At 35.8% G+C, this 12,414-nt stretch overlaps 2 protein-coding genes across 2 annotated transcripts; both read right to left on the bottom strand.

Annotated features, from left to right (window-relative positions):
• Positions 1–7,258: 7,258 nt before the first annotated feature.
• LOC124645434 lies at positions 7,259–10,042 on the bottom strand. Its single transcript, XM_047185234.1, has 5 exons — positions 9,904–10,042; positions 8,231–8,370; positions 8,002–8,121; positions 7,720–7,809; positions 7,259–7,351 (listed from the first exon to the last, which is right to left on the bottom strand). Exons 1-5 carry the CDS (start codon positions 9,962–9,964, stop codon positions 7,259–7,261), a joined length of 504 nt encoding a protein of 167 aa, XP_047041190.1. The 5' UTR covers positions 9,965–10,042.
• Positions 10,043–10,282: 240 nt separating this feature from the next.
• Positions 10,283–12,414, bottom strand: LOC124645229 (zinc metalloproteinase nas-37-like). The gene is made up of 2 exons (XM_047185018.1): positions 12,035–12,414; positions 10,283–10,558 (listed from the first exon to the last, which is right to left on the bottom strand). The coding sequence occupies exons 1-2, from the start codon at positions 12,264–12,266 to the stop codon at positions 10,329–10,331; spliced, it is 462 nt and encodes a 153-aa protein (XP_047040974.1). The 5' UTR covers positions 12,267–12,414; the 3' UTR covers positions 10,283–10,328.

Below are 12,414 nucleotides of genomic sequence, written 5' to 3'. Positions count from 1 at the left end.
TATACAAGACTTACACTTAGTAGTTCTTAGATTTTCCTTTAAAAACTTGAGTTATCAATAGATTACTTAGTTCTAACTTTTGCACAGTTTTTGATCTATATCTCAGAACGGACAAACATTTCAGCAAAGCTGTCATAGTAAATATTGTTCTACATAAAAAGGCCTATCCAATGATATATATGACATTGCTATTGGTGGGGTATACCAATCTGCCCATTGTCCTTTTACTTTATACGTTTTTAGAGATCTCAGTAGACGGTATTAAAGAAAAATTATTTTTGTGCTCTCTAATTGATATTAAGCAACTATTGTGATGGAATCGAGTTGTGCAGGTAACAGTTATTATATTTTAATGTATTTTAAGTGTGATCACTTAATTTTTTATAGTATTATTTCAATTTTAAAAGAGGGTGTGAAAGCAAAATATTTTTTTAGTAATTTTCTTGTTTAAACACAATTTTGTTATATTATCGCGTTCGACCGCGTAATATTTTTTTTAGTTTTAGATATTAGACATATTCAACTAGCTTACGACATATTTTTTGGCTGCGGATAGCTGCGGATGTCCGACTTACAGGCTTTTTAAGATTTGAAGTTCATACAAAAATAAAATACTCTTTTCTTTAAAATGTAACAAAGTGCATTTTCTTTTGCTTAAGGTACCTCTGGTGTAAAAATAGTGACCCGGCATTATCTTTTCAATAAAATGCAACAGCAAGATCTATCTAATCTTGAGGAAAAACTAAATTATCTAGAAAACTACCTTTTGACCCATTATGGTGACACGCCTGATAGTATTAGCAGTTTAAAACGTAGATTTGGATATTTTAAAGCAGGTATGAAAGAGAGATGGTCTAAAGCTCATAGGAAAGAAGCTGAATTCCTCAAAAATAATGAGAGTTGGTTAAGCGGAATATTTGAACTTCCGAAAAATGTTGGAAATCGACCGGGCCGGCCATCTAAATCATTTGAGGAATGTAGTGAGAGGTCTAAACGAAGGAAAACTGAAGAAATGCGCTCTAGTTTCAGTGAGGATGCTATAGTTCATGCAGCACACACAACACTACAGACTCAAGGAAAAAGAAACGCTTCAAAAATACTTCGAGATATTACGAATTCTTCAACTGCCAGAAAATACAATAAAGCAGAACATGCAGTTTGTTGTCTTGTTACACCACTACAAGCCTTGTCAATGTTTGTCGAAGCGGATTTAACTAGGCGACAATATGAAATTATTAGAAACACAAATAAATCACTTTATCCATGCTATGATGTGTTACTCAAGGCAAAAAAAGAATGTTACCCGCCCAAGGATTGTATAAGGATCACAAGCACCTGTGCGGAAAGCAGTCTACAGAGTCTTATTGATAACACAATTACTCGTTTATCTATAGCGCTTGAAGAAATCCTCTGTTCACTTAATGATAATGAACGGAATTCCTTAAAAGTTATTTGTAAGTGGGGCTGTGATGGATCACAACAGGCTAAATATAAGCAAAGATTCGAAGATGCTACAGACACAGACTCCAATATGTTTATGAGCTCTTTTGTTCCTCTTAGAATAACTTGTGGAAAAGAAGGGAAAAAAATATATGGCAAAACCCTACACCATCTTCGCCTAGATATTGTAGACCAATAAGGTTTCGGTTTGTTAAAGAATCGGTGGATGTGACGAAACAGGAAATAAGTTATGTCGAAGATGCTATTAAAAAGTTGACGCCTACAGAAGTTATATTACATGAGAAAAAATTTATCTTCGAACAATTATTTAAGATGACAATGGTGGATGGCAAGGTGTGTAATGCTGCAACCGATACCAAATCGACGAGTAAGTGTTATATTTGTGGAGCCACATCTAAAGATTTTAATAATCTGGCACAAAAGTTACAGACAAGTTCCAAAGCTTTAGACTTTGGACTATCTGTACTGCACGCTAGGATTCGATTTTTCGAAAGCGTTTTACATCTGGCGTACAAATTACCCGTAAAAAAATATAGGGAAAAGAGATCCAAAGAAGAAAAAGAGTTAGAAACACAAACAAAAAGAAATATTCAAGAAAGATTTCGCATTGAAACTGGGTTGTTGGTAGACATGCCAAAAGCTAATTTCGGCAATACAAATGATGGCAATACAAGTAGGAGATTTTTTGAAAACCCGCAATTGGCTGCCGACATAACAAAAGTTGATTTTAATTTCATCTATAGATTAAAAGTTATTCTGGAAACTATTTCAAGTGGTCATAAAATAGACACCCAAAAATTCGATGACTATGCTATGGCAACGGCCAGATTGTATTGTGATCTTTACGGTTGGCATCCCATGACTCCGACCATGCATAAAATATTAATACATGGCGGAGAAATTATTGAAAATGCATTATTGCCAATAGGACAGTTGTCAGAGGAGGCAGCCGAAGCACGAAACAAACATTTTCGGTTATATCGGGAAAATTATGCTAGAAAATTTTCAAGGGAGAATTGCAATTTTGATGTTTACAATAGATTATTGTTGAGTTCGGATCCACTATTAAGCAGCATGAGACAAATAAAAAAAAACATAAAAGCAAGATCATTTTGTCCAGAAGCAATAAATATGTTACTACCAGCTGAACCAAACACACAATCTGATATATCTGATTCAGAAAGTGAGGAGTAAAATTTTTTTAATAATGTAATGTAGCATAATTTTGAAATAAATACATTAAAAAATGTTATAACTGCTTTTATAATAAAAATATATAATATTCTTAATATTTTTTGAATTATTTGCTGTTTTTTTCATTAAATCATGTTTATTATACAAAATACAATGCTTACTATATACAAAAACAACATTAAATGATAAAATAAAGCTACAAAAAACGAAATACAATGTAAAATATTTTTGGCCAGCTAAATCGCTCAAATCTACGTTAGTGCGCTGGCGGGAGGACGCGCGTAGCATGTAATGAGTTCATTGAGTAATCCTTACGATACTTTTGTTACTTTTCGTTAGTGAATTTATTTCATTAAAAATGACAGCCGATCAACGAATATCTGAGATGAGAGAAAGGTTTTGTTCACAATTGCGAATTAAAAGACACGCAGCAAGTACTAAAAATCGCACATTTATTGACGATCAACGGTATCAACAATTATTAGAAGAAATAAAAAATGCGAAAACAGCCGAAAAGAAGTCACCCCGGGATTACTGGTTATTGAAGCATTATGATTTTATAACTGTTGGTCAAAAACATAAGTTGATATTTCCTGTGAATACACCGAATACCAATATTATATACTACGTCACTGATAGTGAATTATTCCAAGTACTTCACGACGCACATCAGAGCATCGGCCATGGCGGACGAGACCGAATGCTGAAGGAGCTTTCTACACGATACAAGAATATAACTCGCCACGATGTTGAACTATATCTGCAACTTTGCGAACCGTGCCAGCAAAAACAAAGAGGAATAAAAAAAGGGATCGTCGTCAAGCCCATACTTTCATCTGAATTTAATTCTCGCTGTCAAGTAGATTTGATTGACTATCAGTCTCATCCAGACCGGGAATATAAATTTGTTATGGTATATCAGGATCACCTGACGAAGTTTGTAATTTTAAGAGCACTGAAAACAAAACGCGCGGAGGAAGTAGCGTACAATTTACTGGATATTTTTACACTGATTGGTGCACCAGCAATCCTACAATCAGACAACGGTAGAGAATTTTCAAACCAAATTGTAAGCAGTCTTAAAACATACTGGCCAACCTTAAAAATTGTGCATGGCAAGCCTAGACATTCCCAAAGTCAGGGGAGTGTCGAAAGAGCGAACCAGGACATCGAAAACATGCAAACAACTTGGATGCAAGATAATGATAGCGAACGTTGGAGTGATAGTCTGCGATTTGTCCAACTCATGAAGAATAGAGCGTTTCATTCAGGTATAAAAAGAACACCTTATGAAGCTCTTTTTGGATCTAAAATAAAAGTCGGTATATCTTTGCCTCTCGTTGATACTTACAACCTAGAAAGTGAAGAGGATTTAGAAAATGTAATTAATTCATCACCAAGTATACCCATTGCTTCAGAATCTTCAGGACCTGTAATAGTAGATCCAGCTGGGGCACAAAATCAACCTCTACAGGCTCAACACCAACAAAGCCCTGCCATCGAAAGTGCTGAGATCCATAATGAAGCTTTAAATGTTCAAAGTGCGCATGATGAACACATGACTATACCAAGTAACGAGATTTCTGATAAGCCTGCGAATGTTGAAGATGTTCCTTCTGAGGTAAATGATCAACCGTTAAATGATCTGAGTTTTAGAGAGTTAAGTACTCCACTCGTGTGCTGCGTTTGTTCCGAAGAGACAACAGGTGCTCATTCGTGTAGAATGTGCAATAGACCTATTCATGCTATTTGTGCTGCTCCGGAAAAAAATATGGCTGAAGGCTGTGGTTCTAAAGTTGTTTGCCCTTTATGTGCAAAAAACGCTTTAGCTGTAGAAAACCGCATCAGTTCCAAAGATAATTTGACAGAGCAAGCTCAGAAAATGCTTAAAACTTCTGAAAAAAAATTCCCCCCAGTAGCGTTGGGTACCACTGTAAGAATCCCTGTTCCGGAAGTCGACAGAGGTCGCGGTGATGCTCGCAATATACTAGCTGTAGTCCTACAGAAAACAGATGACGAACTTTATCAACTAGGCACAAAGCAAGGCGTTGTTAAGACATTGTATTCAAGACAGCAGTTTACAGTTTGTCATCAAGAATTACTTAAAAAAGAAGACGTACCTAATCTAGAAACGACACTCCGTACAGTTGCGACTCAGCAATCTACGGGGACAGGTCAGGGATTTGTCAAATGTAGTTGCAAAAAACACTGCGATACTAAAAAGTGTTCTTGTCTTAAAAGTAAGATTTTATGCACTTCGAAATGTCATAATAGTTCCTCATGTAAGAACAAATAGTTTTTTAACTTAATTTTTATTAGGCAGAAGACCTACTTATTATGTTTACAGAATTGTTTTGTTTCTTAGTTTTTTATGCTTATTACGTACAAAATGTCATGATAGTTCCTCATGTAAGAACAAATAGTTTTTTAAATTATTTTTTATTAGGCAGAAGACCTACTTATTATGTTTACAGAATTGTTTTGTTTCTTAGTTTTTTATGCTTATTACGTACAAAATGTCATGTAAGAACAAATAGTTTTTTAACTTAATTTTTATTAGGCAAAAGACCTACTTATTATGTTTACAGAATTGTTTTGTTTCTTAGTTTTTTATGCTTATTACGTACAAAATGTCATGATAGTTCCTCATGTAAGAACAAATAGTTTTTTAACTTAATTTTTATTAGGCAGAAGACCTACTTATTATGTTTACAGAATTGTTTTGTTTCTTAGTTTTTTATGCTTATTACGTACAAAATGTCATGTAAGAACAAATAGTTTTTTAACTTAATTTTTATTAGGCAGAAGACCTACTTATTATGTTTACAGAATTGTTTTGTTTCTTAGTTTTTTATGCTTATTACGTACAAAATGTCATGATAGTTCCTCATGTAAGAACAAATAGTTTTTTAACTTAATTTTTATTAGGCAGAAGACCTACTTATTATGTTTACAGAATTGTTTTGTTTCTTAGTTTTTTATGCTTATTACGTACAAAATGTCATGATAGTTCCTCATGTAAGAATAAAGATTTTAAGAATAAAGATTTTTTTTATACTTAATTTTGATTAGACATTAGACCTATCTATCCTTGTATAGGGCCTAGTAGGTAAGTTAAGATTAAATAAATCTTTTGTAGTAATTCTTAATTCTTCTGAAGAACAATTATTTTAAGGAGCACTTTAATTGTTAATTTTAATAAAGTTGATTTTAAGTAATGGAACATGTTTTATTTGCACGTCATTTTATAGGTAGGCCTGTCAAAATTGATAAATATAGACCAAAATCGATTTATTTTACACATTGCCGATGCACCATCAGGTAATCTATACAATCCCTAGGAATTATATACATTACCTAGGTAAAGTATCTAATGAACAATAATATCCATAATATTTCATACATTGCCTGGACGCCCCAGGTATTATATACATTGCCTGGGTATTGTATAGAATACCTGAATTATACAGATTGCCGGTAACATATATACACTACAAAAAAAAAATATATAAACGAATTAAAAAAAAAAAAAAACTTAACTTAATCCTTACTAATATTAGACCTAAATGAATAATAGTAATTCTGACTACCTATCTGCCAGACTTTCATGCGAAAACCGCTTGACCGACTTGAATGAAATAAGTAGTACGTTATCGTGTAAGCCGGCCTGAATCGGGCCCCAGAATGCCCGCTAAGGCTAAACATGATAAATGCCTCATTTACATTCAGCTGTAGTGAGCAGGGAAGTGGGCAGGACGAGTATGTAAACGTATACTTCTCATGCCACTGCTTAATGCCACGCTGCCCAGCGCTCCCCAAAAGAGCGGTTTTTAGTGCGGACTTCAAAGGACCGGCAGCGCGAGCGGTAGGGCGTGTTTAGATTCTGCTCAAGCTCAATAAAATATTATTTTAAGCAAAGAAAGACAAACACAATGAATTAAAAAGTTCAATCACGATGAATAGATATCATCCACCATCTTCTACTAAGTCTTTTCTTTTTTTCATTTGATTTATTTTTAACTGACGCACATAATTATGTATCGCTAAAAGACACAGCGCGGACGCTGCAAAAATTTCAACGTCTACCGATGCCGCAACTTGAAAGTATGTAAACATACATATCCCTCGATCCTGCCACAGCAGTATTTAGGGAATTATTGCCGGCAGCGCGAGGAGCAGCGATAAGGGCTGAATGTAAATGAGGCAAAGACTGCTATTGCGGTTCAATTTTGACATTATTAACTTAGAAGAATCGGGCCCCAGAGGAAGAATATCTTTTTTTCTTTTTAATGAAAAAATCGTTTATTGCTAGTACTCTTCTTTCTGACTTACGAACGATGTAGTAACTACAAAACATTTTTTTTACCACTTTGTTGGGTTCATTGATGTATGTACATACATATTGTTACCAAACAGCTCTCTGGTGCTAATGGTCATCAGATTTTCCTCGGACGGACGGACGGACACACAGATATGGCGAAACTACAATACACGATTAAGTTTGTACTGCAAGGGTATTACAAAAATGCATGCAAAGTTGAAAGGCGATCTTAAATGGATGAACTGCTTATACCTAGGGTCAACTTCCTATAGATACCTACTACTAATAAAATTGTTCATTTTGCCAAAAATTACTGACTTCGTTAAATGGTGACTGAAGCTCTGCTACCTCTGATGAGTTTTCGTCGTCTGCGTACTGTAGAGAAAGACAAAAAGTTTTTTATATCAAACAGGCAGGCATCTATGTTAAAGCTTTAAAACCGACACAAATGTGAATGTATTGATGACTAAATAAATAGAAGGCAATTTAACGTAGGTATTTTCATATGGATATAGTTCCTTAAAGATTCTGCGGGTATAGGAATAGACCAAGAAGGATCAGTGTAATTATTGTTTATTGCTCGTTTTAATGGGTGAATGGAAGTCTGAATCTTTTTTTTAAAAGGGTTTCTGTAACAGCTGTCGAGGAGAGCTATTTTTAATTGACCATTTTTTCTTTTCTTACATAAGTGTATCACCACAGACAACTTAATAGTTACCTACTTCGTAAGAAGTAACACTTACTTTGATCATATGTCGCGATGCAAGTCCATTCTTACGAAAAGATACTAGAGTGACCGGCCTCGGTCGTCTTTCGAAGGGCTCAAAGTAATCCTGTTAAATGAAAATACAAGTTTCATGAGATTGAAGTAACTCGTTTGTTATATAAAAGATATTTATAGGTAATTGTACTTAGGTGCAATATCTAATCAGTTTAGTACCAACAGTTATGTACACGCACTTTCTTTTAATGCATTTGTATAGGTAAGTACGCGGATCGAGCAAAGTTTATTTGAAATAACTTACCTTACTAAACGAAGGATCAAATCCTAATGACAGCGTTTTGGCAAGCTTCGTTAAAGAATGCGGAGCTCTTAGTAAAATTTTATATCTCGTATTACTATTATCTACCCAGTCTTGTGGTGGCTGCGAAAAAGTATAATATAAACTATACATTTGCTCCAATTTCACAAGTTCTTTTGTGTGTAAAATTATTTATAGTGCAGTGTGTTTTAACTAGATTAAAATAACTTACCTTATTGATATGCGTTGGCCGATTATCCCAAAGAGATGGTTCGTTCAATGTATTCGATGGATCTGGGGATGTGGAAGCTTCGTTTATCGGGATTCTGATCGTGGATTTTGATTGAACATCGTCTAGTGGTTCTTTCGTGGCTAAAGAAAAAAAACCACAATGGAAGACGATTTTAATAACGGGACTATAGGTAATACATCCTACTATTCTACTTATATTATAAACTAGCTTTTGCCCGCGGCTTCGCTCCCGTCAACTGACTTTTCTACTTTACCCTATTTTTTTTTTGCGATTCATTTTTATACCTATTATAGATCTGAAAGTTTGTGAGTATGTATGGATGTATGTTTGCTATTCAATCAAGCAAAAACAGCTGGACCGATTTGATTGAAATTTGGTATGTAGATAGGTGCTACCCTGGATTAACACATAGGCTACTTATTATCAACACACCACGCGGGCGAAGCCGCTGGCTAGTAATATATATAACTGACGATTTTCTATCTTGCATGCATCCCTCAGAGCGTAAGATGGCTGGTTACTACAAAGTTTTGCTATGATGCTTAGGGAGACTTGCAGAAAAACTATTTGTTTAAAAACTATAGCTTTGCCTATTGATGCTCTTTCCAACTTCAACCGTGGTTTTTCTTACGGCCTACCTATGTGTTCAACGATAACTTTATGTCCCGCTTCCACTGGATAACAATAAAGTGTCAATACTTATCTGATGATTATTCTGATGGTTCTTTTGGTTATCTGATTGTCAGGTAAAGGGTTCCAGATATTTAAATCAAAAGTTAGTTTTTCTGTCAGAAAAAAATCTGATAAGTTTAAGCCAAGACTTTATCAGGTTTTCCATTTTAAAATCTCTCTATCTTTTTATTTTGTATATTGCAATAGTTGCAATTATTTAAATACTAGTTATTTAAATATGCACCAGCTTTCTGTTACTTTGTTTCAGAAAGCTCAACCTAATTATCCGATGCACAGAGGAATTCCCACCATTCAAAAATTACATCTCAAACCTAATATGAAAAGAAAAACTAAATCTCGTCAGATGCTGATACTTGCGTGCGAATTTTATTTGCAAGAAAGGTCGTATTTCAATAAAACATGATTGTTTTGGTATTTATAAGAGATGATTTGTTTTACGGTGATGTTTGTTTTGAAAATTTGGATAACTGTAGGTTAAGATGCGATGGATCGTGTGAAATCTATTACAGCTATAAAGAATATTACAAGCGAGATGATATCACACAGCAGTTAATGGAAGAAAAAAACTTTCACGACAAACCCGCGAAATAATTGGGATAAGGCTGAGAAACCAAAATGACTGTCAGCCGCAAAATGTCAGCATTCTATGCATTACGTATAACGTATCGTCGGTTAGATGCGAACGAAAAAGTGAGTAGGTATGTTTGGAAATAGGTAGGTACAATGTACTGCGTAACGTTCACTCACATTCGGCGGCAGACAGTCAGTTTGATTTGAACACACCCTAAAGCGCAAGCCACACAGCCAGCTAGCTGTCGGTGTGGCCTGCGCTTTAGGCATAAATGAGGGTCCTGACTATTCAGAAAAACAATGATCTACTGAAACTTGATTGTTTTATAATTTGATAAATAGGACTTAAATAATCATCAAAATAAAAAAAAATAAAAAACAAAACTTACATTCACATGTTATAAACCGAGCAACTAGAGGAAGAACAGCCATCGAAATAAAAATATACATTCTGATATGAAAATACAAAAAAATAATTAATTACAACCGTCTAAACCGCGTTGAGTTATTGATGGAACTGTCAGTTTCACTAGCGTTCTCCCATAACTGGCTGAAATTCCGTGTGAAAATGTGTTTACATCTTCATGTAAACATTAGTCTTACGCGGTAATGCTGCCAATCGACCAAATTCTGCGAACTTCACAGAAGGTCGTGTCAAAGAAACATACAAACCTTTGGATCATAACCTAAACTGATACCAGACCCGTAGGTTAATCATAGCGTAATGCTTAAAGTGATTATTGATAATGAGAAAACTAAAACGAACAATTTACTATAGTGTTTATTTATTCAAGCGAAGCTCATGTAGAATGTCTTATTCGACTTCCCGCAGGTCATCTGTCATGTTGTAGAAGGGGGTGTGACAGGGTGCGCGCGCGCAAGGACGCCGCTGTTCCTCGCGCTCGCCCGGAGCGCAGCGGCCCGCAACACAGACTCGATACCGCGTGATCGTGCCACCGCCGCAAGTCACCGAACAATCACCCCACTTACTCCAGCGACTCCAGATTTTTCGATTCTTCAACGATTGATCATCTTCGCAGGACGCTAAAAAAGACGCACTCAACCTAGATAAATCGGTCAAGCATTGCAAAGGGGAGAATAAAGCCGTCCGAATACACAGCGTATGTAAATTTATGAATGGGCGTAACAATAGGGCTGCACTGGGGTTCGATTTCGATACTATTCTGTAGGGGGGTGGGTCAGTCCTGCCTTCCCCTCTCGTCCCGAAACTGTCAGTACCTACACAAATCCTCCATTTGCAACGTAGAGTCCGTGATTGGTTGACCTGAATCATCGAATCATTGCGCTTGTTTCAGCTCAGTCAATGATGACGAAGGGTTTCTATCTCACAGATATTCCAAAAGCTTCTATCTAATAAGTAGGTAGGTATAAGTAATTTCTATTTTTCTGTGTTATTTTCTGAATGAGAACTTTCATAGCTGTCTAATACATTGACAAGGTTCAAAATATGTGCTGCCTGTAGGTAAATGGGAGTTGGCCTGCTGCACTGTAGCATTAATATGAACTAAAAAGACGGGAAGAAAATAGTTTTTTTTATGGTAACGTGATGAAATGATCTTTCATTAAACGACGTTTTTTAGTGTTTTTCTGTATGCCTAGGTACCTATATTAAACAAAGTCGTGTTAATTACACATTTTATAACTGAAGAACGGCTGAATCGTTTTAGCTGAAAATTAGAGGGGACATAGCTTAGCCCCGGGAAAAGGGCATAGGATAGTTTTTTGTCACCATCTGGCTACGGGAAACAGTCATATCGGACGCGGGTGAAACCGCGGGCGGAAGCTAGTTAATAATAAAAGAAAATTTGTCAGGGATTTTTAACATTTTTAATTTAGTTTTTATTACAATCGAAGTACAGCACAGAATATTTTTCACTGACAGTCTATTATGGTATGTGTAACTAGAATCAATCCAAAGATATCAATATTAAGGTTAAACGTCCACGTCAGTCAGGCTTTTAGTAGGACATATAGTTGGACCGATTTCTTCAAAGACTTTCTGACTAAGTTTCAGATTCTTTGTCTGATAGCTTAGGTCACTAAAAATCCACTGGTCTGTGTTTCGTCGGCTACTGATCTAAGTGTCTTACGCTTTCACGTCTGAACTGATTTTAATGGTACAGAGATAGAGTTGACCTTGAGAAAGAACAGAGGATAGTTTTTATCCCGGACTTTTGAAGAATTCTCTTGGAAACGCGATATAACCGAACTCTACGCGGGCGAGGCCGCGTGCGGAAGCTAGTTAATAATATTACTAGATTGCGCCCGCGGCTTCGCCGCCAAATTTTATAAAAATCGGTACTGTGGTTTAGACGTGAAGCGTAACAGACAGACATACAGACAGAGTTACCTATTTTAATGAAACAAAGTCTAGCCGTCTAGCGCATGATGCATATTTTTTTCTGAGTCCCCTAAGACGACCCACTGACCCGTTGTTTCCATTGAATTCGTAGATTGTAGGTACCTACGGGATATGTGCACAAACAAACAGACATTTACCTGGTTCATATTCCGATTCATCTGGATCCAAATGCTTATTATCCTTCACAGGTGGTATCACATTCGCTGAAGTTTGTTTGATTTCATGAGACCCCTTACTTTTAAGCTGCTCTTCTCTCACAAGATCTATCAATTCAATAGGACTCAACAGAAGTTTGTCTTCTTTTCGATTTCTATGAACAGCTTGTGCAAGATACGCGAGGATAATAAGTATTGCTGCGATTTTAATCATCTTTATTTACCTTTAAACATGTCAATGTTATTCTACGACGAAGCCGAAAGCCCATAGATTATAGAAAATAATCTTAGAGTTGTAAACAAAGAGGATATGATACGTAGTGTAGGACGTCCTCAGGCACGGTGGAGTGATGACTTGCGCA

This window comes from Helicoverpa zea, chromosome 31 (genome assembly GCF_022581195.2).
Source record: "Helicoverpa zea isolate HzStark_Cry1AcR chromosome 31, ilHelZeax1.1, whole genome shotgun sequence".
NCBI lineage: Eukaryota > Metazoa > Arthropoda > Insecta > Lepidoptera > Noctuidae > Helicoverpa > Helicoverpa zea.
The sequence above is the reverse complement of the archived record's forward strand: the minus strand, read 5'-3'. Positions and strand labels throughout refer to the sequence as shown.

Bases quoted from the DNA above. Each gene is read 5' to 3' on its own strand.
- LOC124645434 (XM_047185234.1), bottom strand. From the start codon at position 9,964: ATGTATATTTTTATTTCGATGGCTGTTCTTCCTCTAGTTGCTCGGTTT. The intron at 8,122-8,230 runs GTAAGTTATTTT...ACTTTTTCGCAG, and splicing joins GGCCAACGCATATCAATAAG to CCACCACAAGACTGGGTAGA. The intron at 7,352-7,719 runs GTAAGTGTTACT...CTTTCTCTACAG, and splicing joins CATCGCGACATATGATCAAA to TACGCAGACGACGAAAACTC.
- LOC124645229 (XM_047185018.1), bottom strand. From the start codon at position 12,266: ATGATTAAAATCGCAGCAATACTTATTATCCTCGCGTATCTTGCACAA. The intron at 10,559-12,034 runs GTAAATGTCTGT...CGTCTTTTTTAG, and splicing joins TGAATCGGAATATGAACCAG to CGTCCTGCGAAGATGATCAA.